This window comes from Streptopelia decaocto (assembly GCF_964273445.1).
Source record: "Streptopelia decaocto genome assembly, chromosome: 9".
NCBI lineage: Eukaryota > Metazoa > Chordata > Aves > Columbiformes > Columbidae > Streptopelia > Streptopelia decaocto.
The window spans coordinates 11,531,973-11,549,903 of NC_138664.1; the positions used below are offsets into that span (position 1 = coordinate 11,531,973).

General features: G+C 48.1%; 1 protein-coding gene across 2 annotated transcripts in view; it reads left to right on the forward strand.

The window, feature by feature from the left end:
- The window catches only part of SMAD6 (SMAD family member 6), a 41,870-nt gene extending 24,741 nt beyond the window's left edge, over positions 1–17,129 (forward strand). For both annotated transcript variants that reach the window (XM_082060624.1, XM_082060625.1), the window contains exon 4: positions 16,395–17,129. In XM_082060624.1, the coding sequence (XP_081916750.1) occupies positions 16,395–16,936 (542 nt within the window). In that variant the 3' untranslated portion in view covers positions 16,937–17,129. The remainder of the gene's footprint in view (positions 1–16,394) is intronic.
- The last annotated feature ends 802 nt before the right edge of the window (positions 17,130–17,931 follow it).

Genomic DNA, 17,931 nt, shown 5'->3' on the forward strand with positions numbered 1-17,931 from the left:
GGTGAAGTCAATTGAGATACTTGGAACTTCTGGTCAATATTTGGAGCAGAACCTGACAGTCCCCAGGTGTGTGGCCTGGAATAATTTATTTGTAGGAAAGAGGAAAATATGATGGTGCTTGGAGAATAAGTGAGGTTTGGAGAATAAGAGTCAGTCTACCTTGCTTATCATGGATTCTTAGTGTCCTGCAAGAACTTTCCCTTTAGAAAATAGGTTGCCTCAAATAGCCGTGTTGGCTTGCTGAGGGCACTGGGTTATGAAAATAAATAAAAGTGAACAGTGCTTCTAGAAATGTGAGGAATGTGAAAATGTTTAAACGATTTAGTACGAGAAAACTTTATTCAAACATTTAATCGAAGAGCGCGCTTTCATCTTCAAAACATTGGCGTCTGAACTCCCATCCAAGTTCTTTCCGGACTTTCTTTGCACTTCATCGTATACAACAGAAAGCCGTGCTTTGCAAAGTGAATAAACTTCCAGTTCCTCATTTCCATTTGTTGTTGTCGTTGCCTCAAACACACCTAAATTACAGTAAAGAGGCTGTTCTGAGGAAAAATTGCTTAACGTGTTATTTCCTGCATTCAGAAGATCTGCATTTATTTGAAGAATTGGAGCTGGGAAACACCGTGTACAAGCAAACCTCGTAAAGCTGCGTGGCTTTCCATATGCAAACCACCCTGAATACAGATGTGTCAGTCAGCACTTTTGGTTTTTTCCCCTCTAGCGCAAGGGAATATTCACCCCTGAGAAGTGAATCTCTCCATACAGCACCTGCAAGAGTGACTGCGTTGGATGGTTTGGTTTGGTGAGGGATGCAGAAGTCAGCTATAAGGAATTAGGCATCGTTTCAAATGTGCCACGTGGCATTCGGGAAGGAAAAAGAAAAAAGATCTTGAAATGGATATGTATTAGTGAATGTTTTTTGGACTTACATAATTTTTGCCTGTATGACGTTAAATCTGCTTCTGCATCTCAAAGGGAAAAATCTCGGGACTTGTATCCATAATGCTGTCCGCTATGCAGTAACCGTAAGCAGATTTAAAAAAAAAAACAAACCCAGTGACACTGGAGTTACGCTTATTGCAATAACTTGTTGCATGTAACCGTGCTCTGTTTTGGGGTGAATGAACGGGATCAGCTTAGTAATTATTTCCGTAGGATTGTGACCTTAGGGGCCCCTTGGGCCCAGCATTAGCATTGGAAATGTCCCTGTTTGTGTTCTTAAAACCATCTAAGCGTGCGCCGCTGCGATGGCCTGCCGTGCTCTGGTGGGGAGATTTATGCTTCCTAAGTACATTGTAAAAATTTTATAAAGTAGCTTAAATATTTACACAATAAGCATTTAAGGAAACAGTTATGTCTCTAAGGGAGCTGCTGATCCTTTAGGTCCATCAGACCATGGACTCATATTTTTTTTTTATCTGACCTTCAGGAATTTCTTTTTTTCACCCAACTGTTTTTAAGCAGACAAACAAATGGAAACTCATACACAGGAACCTATAAATAATGTTAATGACCTGGCTTGTATCCTCAAAAGCCAGGAAATTTCAGAACATGATGGTGAGCTGGCCCTTTGCTCACCCAAAGGTGGAAAGTGTAGCTGGGAGGAGATGGTGGCAAGGACAGCACAGGTCCTGGGGTGACACGTGTGTCCCCAAACAAGGTGTCACGATGGCCAAAGCCAGCCCCGGCAGGAGGCAGCTTGCTGGAGCTGCAGCAATTGCAAGGGCAAGGTCTTGTCTTTGTGCGGGGTTTGATTTGTGACGTGCAGGCTCGGGGTCCTGTCATGAGGTTTGGGGGTTCGGGTGGTGCTGATGTTGTGGTTTGTAGGTGGCTGGTTTGACGTGGGCGCTCTTTCTGACTTGCGGGGCATCCAAGACGCCCGCAGTTGTTGGCACAGCTGTTTTTGGGGAGGTCTGAGCATCTCTAGCACTTTCACCCCATCCTGCACCCCAACAGCATCCCACTTGCTGCTGGATGCTGAGGTTGACTCGTGCCACACGGCTGGATGTGACTTGGAGTGAGCTGGGGTGGCAGGCAGGGGTTTGCCTGCTTTGCCTTGCGCTTGCCCCAGGACAGGCACCTTTCTTTTGCTCCCAAACTCGATTTTACAAGGCTCCAGCAATGCTGTATCTGTAGCATGCCGATGAGGTGCCCACACAGGTTTTATTTCTTGCTTCCCTTGGCATGAGTGCCTGTTGTTCAGCCTCAGGACCTGCTGAATCCTGCAGTGAGACGGTGGCTTTGCAGCTGCTGGTGACAATGAGCCAAACAGCCTTTGCCTTGTGGAAGATGCGAGGGTCCAGCCATCAAGGAGAGCAGCCCAGAGCCCTCAGGGCAGCCATTCCCAGTCATTCGGGGATGGTTTGGGATGGATTTCCCTTTGGATGCACACGGGTGAAAACAGTGCTGAGCTGGCTAGCAAGGGGCGGGTGCCTGCGTGACCCCCCCGGGCACCCACCGCCCCTTGCTTTGCTCTTCCTGAGATGCACAGGTTATTTTTTTTTATTTTTTTCATCCTGCTCGCACGGCAAACGGATGTTTAGATCAGAAAGGAAATAGGATCGCTGTTTTCTCAGCTCCGCATGCAGCAAACAGCCCTTCAAAATAACTCGGGTGTCGTAAGTGCCAGGAAAAATAGTGAAGCCAAAATGTTGTAAGCAAATAATTGGTCTTTCTGTTAGAGGTCTCCTCTTCAGCTCTGAGTTTGTATATCGGACCAGTTGTTTTTAGGTTTTGTTCTGAGCTTTTGCAATTCTTTTCAAAGCAAACATTCAGTGTGTGCTGGATGAGACATTTTGCTGATCCCAGGGTGCTGCTCCCAGGTGATTTTCCTGGGACAGCTCAGCTTTTGGGTGGGAAAAATGGTAATCACCTTCATTCTGGAGCTAATATTTGGACCCCAGGTGCCCAGTGTTGGGTGTCACCCCAGAGGAGGTAGCCCAGGGAGCCCACCCAGCCAGGCAGAGCCTGTCCCTGTCCCAGTCTCCTGCCGAGAAGGCTCCTGCAGAGGCTTTTGGCCAGCGCTGTGGGAAGAGCGTGGCCTCCCTGTGCAGCCCGGCCCGGCCCGGCTGAGTCACCCTGGCCAGGAAAGGGGAAAGGAGCTCGGCAGGTTTGGAAAACCATCTGGAAGGACAGGCGATGCCGTGCCCGCTCCCTGCCTGCACCCTGCCTGCTCTCGGCCTGCGCCCTGCGTGTGCCCTGCCCACCCCGAGTGATAGACACACCTCGGGGTTGAGTTCAGCCTAAAGCTGTGGGGCTGGGGATGGTTTTGTCCCCCAAGTTTGTGCACATGGTGCCATGACGGCCCTAAAACACCAGTCTCAAAGGGAAACCCTAAAAGTGGAGAATCAAAGAATTGTTTTGATTGGAAAAGACCTTTAAGGTCATCGAGTCCAACCATAACCTAAAGCTGGCACTACCCCATGTCCCTGAGAACCTCATCTCCACGTCTATTCAACCCCTTCAGGGATGGTGACTCCACCACTGCCCTGGGCAGCCTGTTCCAATGCCCAACAGCCCTTTGGGGAAGAAATTGTTCCCAAGATCCAACCTCAACCTCCCCTGGCACAACTTGAGGCTGTTTCTTCTCATTCTGGTGCTTGTTCCTGGGGAGCAGAGCCCGACCCCCCCTGGCTCCAAGCTCCTTTCAGGCAGTTCAGAGATCAGAAGGTCTCCCCTCAGCTCCTGTTCCCCAGGCTGAACCCCCCAGGTCCCTCAGCTGCTCCCATCACACTTGTGCTCCAGCCCCTTCCCCAGCTCTGTTCCCTTCTCTCAACTTGCTCCAGCACCTCAAGGGCTTTCTTGGTGTGAGGGGCCCAAAACTGACCCCAGGATTCGAGGTTTGTCCTCCCCAGTGCCCAGGACAGGGGATCCCTGTGGGTGAGCACTGCTGTCCTGTCCCTTTAGGGACCTTTGTGGGACATCCAAGCCAGTACCCCAGTCTCTGCAGCACCTAGACCCGACGGGCACCCTTGTTGCCCCACGCTGCCCGCTGCGTTTTGTGGGTTTGTTGGGTTCAATACGGAGGATGCGGGGCCAGGAATGGGTCCCTGCTCCCATCTCAGCTCGTTAGTGTAATGACTGCAGACACTATGGTGCACTAAAGTGGGGAGCGGGGAACAGGTACTTTTTTTTAGACTATTTTTTTTTTTCTTTTGGAAATGCAGTCTCTTGCAGTCATGCTTTCAGAGTTAAAATAAGGTTTAAATTACGGGGCTGGCTGTGGCTTTTTCCCTTTCTTTCAGAAATTTTGCCAACTTGCAATTTACTTAATGAAATCCTGCTATTTCGTTTAACAGGGATGTTTTTTGCAGATGTTGATTTAACCCAGCTTTATAAAATATGTGAACTGTGCAGTTTCTTCCCTATTTTTAACAATTTAAAGATTCTAGTGCAGTAACTTGACAGAGTTTATAACATCGATATGTTGGTTTGTTTTCGCCCTGCAAATACTGAGGTTGAACAATGAGGCTTCCACATCATCGGCAGCCCTGGCAGAAATAGTCAGAAATGTTGCAATAATGAGCAAAAGTTGTCCAAAGCGGGAACTGTGTTGCTCATTGGAGCTTTGTGAATGTATTTCTGCAAAATAGCTGACCCTGATTCTACACTCGGTTGTTTTTTAAGTTTTGTGCAGGGAAATTCTTTGCATCCATATGGATATTCTATATATATATATGTGTATATGACCTACAGGAGAATGGGGAAGAGGAAGGAGTCTCTTCTAGGCTGCCGGCAGGCTGCCTCTTTAATGTATAATTCTAGGCATATTTCCCCCCAATGTGCCTTTATTTTTTAAAATCAATTTCCCTTGAGGAGAGGGGAAGAATTTGGCGTTTCTCTTTTAGCGCTCAGCTGTGTTGAGTGTGTGCAGTCTTGAACTTGTTAGCCATAACGAAGCGTTCATATGCTCCGTTAATCTCCCTGTCCTTGATTTACAAAGAGCCCGACCCGCTCTCCTTCCATTTTCCTCTTGATGGGAAAGTCGTTTACTTTGGTACTTAATTTGCAGAGTTTACAGCTGCAGCCTGTGCATTCCCCCCTCCAGAAACGTCTCGTGGAGGAGTTGCAACCACGAACCCTGCATGAGCTGGTCCTGAAAAGGTTATTTTTAGCTTTAAATTTCAGCTGCTTTCCAAGAAAGATGAGAGCTTGTTCAAGAAAGGTGGGAGGGTTTTTAATCTGAACCGAGACCCTTCTTGAGCTATGCTCATACACCCACAAATTATTTTATCTGGGTTATATTGAATGAGTGTTACTGGAAATCAGGAGACATGGAGCTAACGCTGGCAGCATCTCTTGCTGTGTCCTTGCTATAACTCATTAATCCTTTTGAACTTCCCAAGTGAAGCTGGAGTATCGGGGTGTCTGGGATTCGCATTGGTGCAGCAGCACAGGATGTGTACCACGGAGTTGTGTGTGTATTTTGGTATTTTCCTTCCCCCCCCTTTTAATAAGAAACTGTGGTTTTCAGAAATGAAAACAAGCCCTTCTTGGCCAGGGAGGGTAATTAGCATGAGTCACCTCTACTCTCCATGTGCAAATACAGGGTTAGGAATTTCATCATTGTGAAGATGCTTTCGGGGACTTTTGGAGGCCACATGTCACCGCCTCACTGGGCTGCAGTGATGCTTGCGGATGTTGTGGATTTCATGCAAATACATTGGTTTTCATCCCTCATCCCTTGCAGAAATTTTCCTGCTCTTTATCTGAACTTTAATAGATTTACAGCACTGTTCCAGGGAATATGAAAAGAAGACGAGATATATTTGGTCTTTCGGGGAGATCTTATCCCAGGCTAGCAGAAATGCAAGCCCTGCGCTGCATGTGCTCCTCTGGGTTGCTGATTTGTGGATTTTACTGAAAAGTGCCAGGAGACCCCTCCCGGTGCATCCACCATCACACACAAATGTCACAAGGGTGGCTATCCACCATGGTCACCGTGGTCTAAGTCCTTCTGCAAAGCAGAAACTGCCACCGCGGCATCCTCGCTGCTTTGACTGCAAATGTGAGGGACCAACTATGGGGCTTAAATCCTGAGATGTTTAAGTCATTGTTTAGTCTTTGCTTTAAGTGGGAGTAAGCCCGTGGATGCTGGCCATGAGCCGTTGTCAGTGGAGCGAGCTGCTTGCTTGGAGCAGGGGCTGGAGTAGACCCAGAAGATGTTTACACATAAATACAAGAACTAGCTATCGGAAAATCTAGCGTGTGTGGGTGCACACGCATGCACGCATCCCTCTGCACGTCCCTCCTGGCCCGGCTGCGGCCGTGCAGACATATATGTGCGAGCAGGAAGGCAGAAAACATCCTCATCCTCCCTACCAGCACCGCAGGGCCGAGGACTTGCCTCTGCCTTGCTGCACACAGACTCCATCCTCATTGCTTTTATTCCTCTCCAACAGATACGAGCCCCGGGACCTCCCCATACAGGTTTATCCTTTTAGCGTGACCAACTTGGCTTGCACACCGGAGGGATTGTTTCCTTGCAAAGGCCATGCTGGCACCCAAAATCCTTTAATTCCCTGGAAAACTTGGGGCAAATCCGCCACGAGCGAGGACTTGAAGTGACCACAGACGGTGTGACATGCGGTGGTAGCCACGGAGCTGTGTCTCCCCAACTTGCTGTGCTTGCTCAGAGAGCGAGTCTCGGCGGGAGCTTTATTGGGAGAAGGATCTTGGGCTTTGGCCAACGAGAACAAAGCCTGAATTTCCATTTCAGCCTGTGTCTGCTTCCCATATATGTGAGGGCACTGATACCACGCTGGAAGAAAAAACAAAACAAAACAAAAAAAACCCAACAAAATCACTTCTAAGGATGCTGGAGGAGAATTATCAGGCAAGGCGAGGCATCAACAGGAGCCCTTTTGAGGTGCAGGGGATGAGTTGGGTTGAGGGATCCACAGCTGGTGTGGGTGCCAGTGGGGGACTGGGGTGAAAGCCCAAGATTTTTGTTCTCCCAAAGGTCCCAGGCTGGGGTCTTGTGGCTGCCTGGGACTGGACTCTGTGCCCAGCCAGTCAGGGAGGAGCAAAGCAGCTCATTCCCAGCCCATATGGAGAAAAACATTTGATGGGCTCCTGCTCGTGGCCCCCAGGGAGCCTCCCCAGCCTGGCACTCCTCCGTCACAGCTTGTTTTCCAGGTTGCTGATAGTTTCCTAAAGCTTTCACAGTCCTTGATATTTGCAGTGGTATTGGCATCAAGCCGACAGACATCTGTCCAGCGCCTCGGTCTTCTCTCAAAGATGCTGCTTGTGGCTGCGTGGCATCCTCACTGCAGAGAAAACAGGGTGGCCTTGGGTTTTTTCAGCCCGCTCGCTGCTTCTCACTTCATCTGCCTCTGCTGCGAAACCCAGCGGCTGGTTCTCAGGCGTCAGCCCGATAGAGGTGCGGTAGCAGGGCAAGGCTGGCTTCGTGCTCACTCTGGAGGGGACAGCTTCAGCTAGAGCTCTCAAAATATATCCGATGGTGACATTTGGTTTTGCTCTGATTTTCCACTTGGGGAGGCATCTCCACTCATTTTCTGGTTAGTAAAAACAGAAGAGCGCAGCAAAGCTGCTGCACTTGCAGGCTGCTTCGTTTCCCATGCCGTGTATGAGCTCTTAAGCCCAAAGTTTCCAGCTTTGCTGGTGGTTTTGGGGAGCAATTTTTGCATGACCAGCCAGGGACATCACGAACGAGGCTTCGTGTAAGGGAACCGCTGAGCATTTGCCCTCTGAAAAGGGCAAATTTTGGTTACTGGAGGGAGCTGAGCTGTAATTTGGGGTTGGGGCTGTGCCTGGAGCAGTGTGAGTAGGTGACAGTGTACTGCCTGGCTGCGTGGCCTTTGCAGGACAGCTCAGAGGAGCTCAACACGCTCATATTATCTAACAACCAGAGGAAAAAAAGCCCCTCCCCCTTTTCTTCTTTGATCCACTGCTTTTTCCAGAGGAGGTACCTGCGTCAGGCATCCTGTGCTGTGTTCGTGGTTCTGCCGCTGGGGTTGCTCCGATGCTCTTCGCAATCGTGGCAGTGGAGGGTGGAGCATCTTCAGGAGCATCTCTGCAGCCACCTCAGCGACGTCCTCACCAACTCAGCATCTGGCTTCCCAAAACAGCCCTACCACCTGAGTGTCCCCTCCACCCCAGCAGAAATCCATTTATTTGATGCTGGTGTGAGCTTGGCAGGGCTTTGTTTCTGCTACAGCCCCAGCCTCGTGACTCTGGACCATCACCCTCCATGTGGTGATTCCCACGAGCCGTGATGAGGCACAAAGAGGTGTTACTCCTGTTTCTCTTCAGAGGGACCTACAGATTAGTTTCTGCTTTTAAAATGCTTTGAAGCGTTCAGCCAAAACTCCTGTATAAGTGAAAACTATTATTGTTTATTTATACCATTTTCCAGAGTCTCTCCTCCACCTTGGGATGCTCCCATTTGCCACAGCTCTGGTCATTGAGCAGATAATTTCCCTCTCTGAGAGCATCAGTTGGGATTTCTAAGAGCACCTAAAGTTGCTCTGCAAAGCTGAAACAGGTTCGAAAAGCAGAAGAGAGCTCAGGGAGGTCCCATGGGGTTTGGCCAGCCCCAGCGTCTGCCCACCAGCTCAGCCCAAGTCGGATGCGGTTGGCGTAGCCAGGGCTGCAGCCGGCGGCCCCTGGATTAATTAATAGCGAGGGCTGGCAGGGCTCCAGGCGGGAAGGGAGCGTTGGACGTTGTGGCGGCGGCAGCTAAAAGGGAAATCTGCCATCGGGTGATTTATGGGGTGATTTCTCCCAGATTCTCGGCGTTTTTCAGGCTCTGGGAAAAAAAAAGAAAAAAGGGATCGCATACATGGTTGTTTGGAGGAGCTGAAAATGTACAAGTTCTCAACCTAAAAATGAAAAAAAGGCTGCAGAAGGCACTTGGGGAATGAGCCTTCTCCCCTCTAAGCGCAGTCGGTGCCTTGCCCAGCTGGCAGTGGGAGGCAGAGAAAAAAGCCAACCCCAACTACTTGATGCTCAGAAGATTTGCAGCAAACCTCCGAATTTAACAGAAAATCAGTTACTGGATACCTTCTCCCCATCCTATCCCCTATGTCTTTAACCATCTCATTTATTTTCTTGGTTTTTTGGCTGTTTTAGGTGTAGGGTGGGGACACCTGGGTGCTCACGGAGATTCCGAGCACGACCCTGGGATTTTTGCCGGGCTTGGACTTACCCAGGGCTGCTTTCCAAGAGTGGAGAAGTCTCAGCCAAATTCTGGTTGATGACAGGTCTGGTGCTTTCATAATTGGCAGCCAGCGTAGGTGATTACGTTTTGGGCTCCTTTTGAAGATGTATTTACATTGTTGTGCTAACTTTTACGTGCCAGGGATAAAGCCAGGTTACATGCGCAGCCCGGGAACTTAAAAGCGCTGAATGCGCCTGTGAAAGCTGTGAGCAAGGGAAGCTGGGATTATATGGAGACTGTTTGACTCAAAAAAGAAAAAAAAATCACCTAAATCTCTGAAAACATTGGCCTTTAGAAGTAACACATTAAAATGCCTGTGAAAAAGACCTTAGTTGTGCTTTTCCATTTTTTTTTTACTTTCTAGGACTTTTCACCCTTGGCTGAAAAGACCTTTGTAAACCATGAAGGGAAGCTGGGGAGAAAAAAAAAAAACAAGCTTAAATACCTTAAAATCGTGTTCTGGATTGTGTATTTAATGGCCAGAGAAGGTACATTAGAAACAAACTTCTTGAATTTAGCTTGAAAATAAGCTAACTGATGATGGCTTACGAATTTCCAGGCAGAACTAAACATGGCGTGTGTTTTTCTTTGGAGGATATAAAAAAATTAGCATGAGCTGATGATTTTGCGGAGTGGTTTCTTTTATGCAGGGAAAATTGTTTTCATCCCAATTCTTGGCATTGGCTCCTGTCCTGTGTTGCTTTTGTTTCTTGGGCTGCCATGGAAATGTCCCCCTTTCCCCCCCAGACCTCTCCACGCGCCTCTTTTACTGGCTCTGTTGCCCGTCAGACCTTTTTTTTGAACTAATTTAATTAATTAACCCAGCGCAAGTGTTCTTCTGAGTTAATCATCTACTGGGTTAACGAATTAAATGGGCTTATGGAGGAGGCCGGGAAGCGCCAGGGCTCTGCTCCAAGGGAAAGGCCGGAGGAGGTGGAAGATGCCTCCTCCATGGTGGGTACAGTGGCAGCGAGGACTTTCTTGGTGTTGGTTTTTGCCAGGTGAACGAGCTCTGTGGTTGCAAAACAGCCACATCCAACATGAGGAAATGCCAGGAACTGTGCTGGGGTTGGAGGAGTTGGGACCCTTTTGGCCACAACAGTGGTGACACCAGGTTAATCATAATGTACAATCACACTCTTTATTTTATAATCGAGGTGTGAGCTGGGCTGAACCTTTAAGTCTCTTTCAGCAGAGCAAACCAGCAACCTGGAGAGAGTTTGATGCTCTGCAGCATGGGGAAGGTCCGCACTGTTGGCTGTGGCTGACGTCGGTCACTGGCTGGGGAGCTTATCACAAGCTTTTTAGGGCCTCTGAATCAGGGTGCAAGTTTGTCTTGGTCACGGCTGGGACATTAAATGATTCTCAGTAGATTCTGGGCCTTAAAAATCCAGGAAGAGCCTCAAGCTCTCCAGCCTCCTGCTTCTACCCAACTGCCATCTCCTTGCACAAGCCCGTTGTCCTGCTGTAACACAGAGCTTCTTGCTTCATTGGAGAAACCCAGAAATGATTAGAAAAAGGGACTGAACCGTCCTTGTCCTCGTGAGGACTTTCCCTGACCTTAGCTGGGGCAATAGCCTGGAGCACCTCCTGCTGCCTCTGCTCTTCCAGCGTCCCCAGGGCCACCACAGGACAGCAGCCTGCGCCCTTCATGTGCTGGTGCGCTTAGGACGTTGCCTTAAAGGTATATGGTTGATCAACGTTGGATCAGTCCCATCTGCTGACAGTCACCAAGACAGGGTTCATCAACACCTGCAGCTCCTCCAAGGGCAGCAAAGTGCTTTCAAAGTCCCACCCCACAGTTCCCAGTGAGATGGACAGACTGACGGTGGCCACTTTGTGGCCCAGTGTCCCCAGGGGCACCTGCACTGAGGAGCCCTGTGCTGGGGACAAGGCTCAGCTTGTCCCCCACCCCAAGGGCCGGGGCTGGTGCCGGGGGTGGCTGCAGCGCGGGGGCTCTCAGGGGGCCACAGTGATGCATTCCAGCTGCAACTTGTAAGGCAGAGGTATTTTAAGTATATTGGCTTAACGAAAATGGTTGTGAGCTTTACTAGGGCAGATTGACAATTAATTTTTTTTTTTTTTTTTTGCAGGGCCATAAAAATTCCATTTCTGCTGTGCAAAGTTTTAACCCCTTCCTTCCTTACCCTGGAGCTTGTTTCTAAGGGTATTAATGGGGGATTATTTTAACTGATGGCTCCCTGGTGAACTGTTAAAGATTTTTGGGAAATGTGTGTGTTCTTTTTTCTGAGCTTTTTATCTGGACTTTGCTCACAGTAACCCATGTACAGCTATAACCATCCTGCTTCCATCCCTGCGTATTTGGTAGTATGAGCATACGTCTGTGCTATAGCGGAGGGGAGAAAAAAGGTTGAGCATGTGTCTAATAGAGTCCGAAGTGTAATAAAACTGAATGGAAAGACCTTGGCCATTGAGGAAGGATGTAGCTGAGCTCTATGCTGCCCCAAGATGCAGGACTATGGGAGGGTAGGACATGAAAATGGAGTATGGGCTGAGCTGTGGGGACTCTTCTGAATATCCCACTCCATCTGTTCAGGTGCCCAGATGTGCATTTGAGTCCCTGTCACAGCTGGAACATGCAGTGATTTGGTGTTTGTTGTTGTTTGGTTATGTTTGTTTGTTTGTTTTTTACATTCACGGTCTTCCCTGTGGGCGCCTCTTCAATGTGCATTGAAAAGCTCATGGGATGGTTTGGGGCTGGGCGGGGAAGGGGGGAGCAGATCACCCATTCCTCACAGAGGACTCTGCCTGGAAAAACAACACAGAGCCACTTGTGACTGTTTCCTCAGGAGTCCGTGCAAAAATGGGAATATTCCTCAAAGCTCTGCAGAAAACTTCCCTTCTCGCCCCCTTTTCCTTACACAGCAAGATCTTACTTGCAGCCATATATCGTGTGTGGGGGGTTGACCTGCTGAGAAGAGGTTTGGTGGCTTCAGAAGAGCCAAAGCATGAATCAGAGATATTTTAATTGTGTGTTTTGTGATCTGCCCATGTTTTCCATCCTGCTTTTAAGTGCAACATCAAGCAGTGGGACTGCGCAGCGTTCTGTTTTGGAAAAAAGTGTCTTTCTTTTCTCTTTTAATGCACTGCTTTGAACTTTACTGGCATAAAGTACTGTCAAATCACAAATCATCTGAAACCTCAAGTTATTTTCTTTACCTCCACGCTCTGCAGGGAGCGAAAGCAGCCGTGCTGCTAACGCCATGAGGATTTACAGTATTTGCTCTTTGCATTTATTCCTGTACCTGGATTCCTTTCTCCTGAGCCATGCGAGATTCTTCCCATTAAGCTCTGGGTTTGACCCTCTGTCTTGCCTTCCTATCATGTTTTTTTATCTTAAATTGTTTGAATTTCCTTTTGGATGTGTCTGCTGCGAGGCATCGCTGCAGCGGAGGAAACGGCGACTCGGAGGAACGAGTAAACAAGAGCCAGAGCTTCAGCCCATCCATCTGATCAATAGAGGCGGCTTTGATGGCAGAGATAGCCCTGACGCCAGCCAAAATGTAGCTGCTAGAAGTTGTAGCTGCCTGCAATGATAGTTGTTAAAAATGTGTCCTATACGATCGAGGGAGGCACCGCAGGACTAAAATATTTTTCTTTCTTCAAAAAGAAAGCTAACAAGCCTGCCTCTGTTCCAGCAGAAAGGCAAAAAAAACCCCAAACAAACTGGGGTTTCTTGTTTATGCATAAAGGGCAGCGTGGAAAAAGGGGAGGAAAAAACGGAATATTTATTTAAAAGGCAGGGGACATGCTTTTCTGCCGGCCGCCCCTGCCGTCTGCTGAGTGGTAGCGGCTAATAGCTGGAGGCGAAACTAATACTTGGCAGGGGATGAGACACAGCGCAGGCCCCTCATCTTCGGGGCTCGCTGAATTGCTTGCTTTATGTCAGGGCTGCGAGATGAGTTCATCTTCTCAGGATTTGGTTGAGTGCTCTGGGAGATAAAAGGAGGCAAAGGAACCCACTGCGGCACGGGGAGCCGGCGATGGACGGGGCTGGGGGCAAGAGGGACCCCACCGAAAGCTTTCCAGAGACACGGGCTGTTCAGATGAGCCTTTTTACCATCTCTTTTCAGGGTGTTTTATTTGCCTGCAGGCCCTGGGCAGGTTGCTTTCGCAGCTGGTTGCATGGATTTTTAAAGCCTTTCTTTACCCCTGGCCAGGAAGAGCAGAGTGGAAAGGAAACTTTTAGCTGCTTGATCTGCAATTACCTAGAGCTCATGTCCTTATGCATTTGAAGGAGCACAGGACATCTCTGGGAGCTGTGACAGGGTGGCAGAGGTGGGAAGCACATTGGCAGGGGGGTTTCACCCCCTGAGGTGCTCACATGGCTGGAAGGACTGAAGCTCATGCCATTAATTGCACAGAAGTGATTTAAATAAGGCTATTTTGGATGCATCAAAGCAAGAGGTGTGAAAACACCTTCCCCTGTTTTCAGCATGTGTGTCAGTTGGTGACTTTACCAAAATATTTGCTGGTTCCTGGAAAGCAGAGATGGCAGCAGCGATGGTGGCACCTACAGCGAGATGTTCTTGTAGAACGGACACTGGTTTCCTCCTGCTCTGCTTTGCCCCACTAGGTATGTTAATTTGCAATAAACTGTAGGAGAACACCTATTTAAATGTTTATTGCTGACTGTTCTCCTAATTAATTCAGCTGATGGGGAAACTTGAGTTTTGAAGTTATCCCCTACTTAGTCCATAAGGGAAATTCAGGGACTGAGTGGTAGTTTCTAAAAAAAAAAAATGCGATAACAAAACCCGCTTACCTAATGGGCATGCAGGGCTTTGTGGAGGCTGAGAGGTTAAACAGATGCAGAGCTCAGTAATTGCTACCAGCCCCCGGGCCGGCAGATTAAAAGCTCTGAGCTTGTCTGCAGCCCCTCCAGCATCACTTGAGCGGGACAACAGCAACATTTAGCATTTGAGAAGAGTTTTGGAAAAAGCACTGGGGGCATCTCAACTATATGTTGTCCCAGTGGATACTGAGTGCTGTGGAGGACAGACCTGCACATGAAGCTCAGTGCCTCTTCTTTCTGCTGTTATGTCATTTATGAACTACATCTTGTCTCACCTCTTAAAAGAAAATATGAAATTACTTGCCTTAGTGCACTTTAAAGAGCAAAATGTGCTGACAGTCTGCATGGTGGTAGACCAAGGGATGATGTTGGAGAAGGTAGAATGATTTTTGTCCATGCCAAGCTGTTGATTCCAGGGATTTGTACAGATGTAGCTAAGGATGGTCTTGCTTCAGTAGCATTCAATTAGATAAGAGGTTTGGGTCAGATTTGTGTTAATGCCATAGACTTGGTTAAGAGCAGAAATACTGCAAAGAGGTTCTGAAACTTCTTATCACCAATTTCATCAACGTTTGTGCTCTTGGTGCATCATATTGGTACTAGGCACCTGGGGGTGGGGGTTCTAACCCAGAATTACATTTGAATCTTCTCTGTCTTCCCTAAAATATCATATTCCCGTGTCTGGTGCTTTGCAAGGCATCATAAGATACTTCAGGAAGAGTCAAGTCCAGTTGTCGGTATTTGGAATGTGCTTGGGTACAATTTATTTATCATGCACTTGCCAATGGAGTCATTACCCTTTTGGAGCAAGCTGGGTTGTTTAACTCCTGGTGATCCAGGTGCAATAGGGTCATTTGAGATGGCAAAGGAAATACAGGTTATTAGTGAAAGAGTAATGGTGTTTCTTTCCCACTGGCGTTGAGATGTCTGATCATTGCAGGGTTTCCTTCCCAGTTCTGGATAAAATGTGCATCAAACCACAAACGGGCTGTTGGTGGCTGTGCAGGATCCTAAAAATTTAAGTTTAAACAGGTGATGGGAGAGGGAGGGGCCAGTCTGGCATTTTGACAGTGGCTTAGACCTGTGGTGGGTGATCTGTGCAAGATGATGAATGCTGCCCTCAACAAAGGGCATCTCGCTGGCCCCTCCGCCTCCCCTCTTGCCTAATTACCCCCCATTCCCCCTCCTGCCCCTCTCCCTCCCCTTAAATTTGTGTAGTTACAACTCAAGTTAAACTCTAACAAAGCTGCTTAATTCAAAGATCGTTAATGGGGAGGAGAGCCCATTCCCCTCTGGGGTAATTTGAGCCTGAAAAGAAACAGGGCTGTAGGGCTGCGCTTGAAATCCAGTGTGTCAATGGGGGCTGTGAAGCAAAATAATGGCATCACCCCATGTGTGAGTTAATCGGACTTGATGGCACGAAGGCAGAGGGGTCAGCAGGCCACGGGCGCGTGATATATTGTCAGGGAGCTTAATGCTGGGCATGGAGCAGGGCCGGCTCGATGCATAGCTCCTTGCTTGAAAGCCCAGGGTGGTTTTCTGTTAACTGGTGTGGTAGGAATGGGAATGATGTTCAGCAAGAGGTTAATTCTCCCGCTTCGGGGCTCTTTTAGGGCTGAGAGTTCCCATCTTCCTTCTGAAGGCGTCATAAACTAAACAGATTTCTGGCAGTCTGCATCCCTCCCATCTTCCTTGAACGTAACTCCTAGAAAGAATAGATGTTTCTCATTGTTCTGGAAAGAGTTCCAGTGGCTTTGCAGGACATGCATAGTTCATACAACTACTCCCCATTGGCATGAAATGCCTCTTCAGATTTCATGTTCCCCATGAGAACATCACTATCACAGTGAAAGAATATTTCACAGCAGAGGGAACTGTTGGGTTGGTTGTCCAAGCACTTCATGGGCAGCCTCTGTGTTTCATTTCAACCCAAGTTAACCTTTAAAAATGGGGCCACAGCACCACAGTGATGCTGGAGGTGCCAGGGGACCTGCAAAGCTCAGGGCTGGCTGTGGTGAGAGTATCGAGGTACCGAGTCCCCACGTGCTCTTGGTCATAGAAATATGCATGTCTTGAGTACACAGGGTCCCAGCTGCTGGACACAAGTTGTCCAGAGAGAAGAAGAGATGTTGAGCTCCACAGGAGCTGGTGGGTGGCCTGTTGGGTCACCAGCCTTTGCTTGAGCCTTCTTTCTTGGTGGTGTTTGACATAATTGGTTGAGGACGGGCCTTGGGTTGAGGATGAGCTTTGGGTTGAAAGCAGGTTTTGATTTGAACACAAGTTCAGTTCCTGCGTGAGCAAAGCCGATGGGTGGGAAGAGCCGTTTGCTTACCCTCCATACCTTTCCTTTCCCAGGTGGTCACAGCAAATCTCTTCCTCTCCTTTCCCCCACAGATGCCAGTACGTCGCCCGATGCCATGAAGAGGAGCCATTGGTGCAATGTGGCCTACTGGGAGCACCGGACGCGCGTCGGCCGCCTCTACACAGTGTACGAACAGTCTGTCAGTATATTTTATGACCTACCTCAAGGAAACGGCTTCTGCCTCGGACAGCTAAACCTGGAAAACAGGAGCGAGACTGTGAGAAGGACTCGAAGTAAAATCGGCTATGGGATTTTACTCAGCAAAGAACCGGACGGTGTGTGGGCTTACAACCGCAGCGAGCATCCCATCTTCGTCAACTCCCCAACACTGGACATCCCCAACTGTAGGACTTTGATAGTGCGCAAGGTGATGCCAGGCTATTCCATCAAGGTCTTTGACTACGAGAAGTCGTGCCTCTTGCAGCACACGGCCGATCTGGATTACACGGACGGGCCCTACGACCCCAACAGCGTGCGGATTAGCTTTGCCAAGGGCTGGGGGCCGTGTTATTCGAGACAGTTTATCACGTCGTGTCCTTGTTGGCTGGAGATTTTACTCAGTAACAATCGATAACAGTCAGCCTCTGACGAAAGGAAAGAAGAAAAAAAAGACACAGACTATCCCAAATATCATCTACCTAGATTTAATATAAAGTTTTATATATTATATGAAAATATATATTATACTTGTAATTATGGAGTCATTTTTACAATGTAATTATTTATGTATGGTGCAATGTGTATATGGACAAAAACCAGAAAATGCACTTTGGCTTATATAATTCTTTCAATACAGATTTTTTTAAAAAAGAAAAATTATACAGCAAAAATAGGAGAAAGCCCTAATTTTGATGTATGGTTTTTTGAAATATTATTAATACCCAGACAAAAAGCTAATACCAGTCACTCATTGATAATAAAGTATTCGCATTATGGGGGGGGGTTTAATTGTCTATTTTTTTTCCTCTCCCCTGACCAAAGTCCACAGCAGTGTCTGCTCGGGCACTCTGAAGTCAGGAGGGGTTTCCAGGGGGGTGACCGCTGTCTCCATCTCAGCCAGGACCATTAGAAAACTAACTTAATTGCTGGAACCGCTGCAAATTAATGGTTATCAGTGCAAATTAACGGTTATCAGTGCTGGTGGGAAGAGCAGAATAGACTGTGGCCCTGCAAGCTGCCCAGTAGGACCAGTTTGCATTATTAGCTTTAAAAAGGGTTCTCTCTCTGAGTCCAGTACCTCCTGGATGTGTTTGATGGTTGAGAAACAAATACTGATTTTTGGACAACTCCTGGTTGGGTGGATCCTCAGTTGGAGACATCGTAGTGTGGCCTGAATTTTGGGAAGCCCTCCAGTAGCTTGAAATAAGGCGGAGGTGAGTTGGATGAGCCGTGCACAGATTTGTCCTGTGGCTCTCCCAGTCTGTTGTCCAGGCAATAAACTGATACAGAATTGTTTGGGAAGAATATATTTGCTCTGAGGAGGAGTTGCAGCCAGAAGAAGTCCTGGTCAGATGAGCCTGTCTCGGATGATTTACTCTTTCTGGAAATCCTGGCTAAAATCAGGCAAAA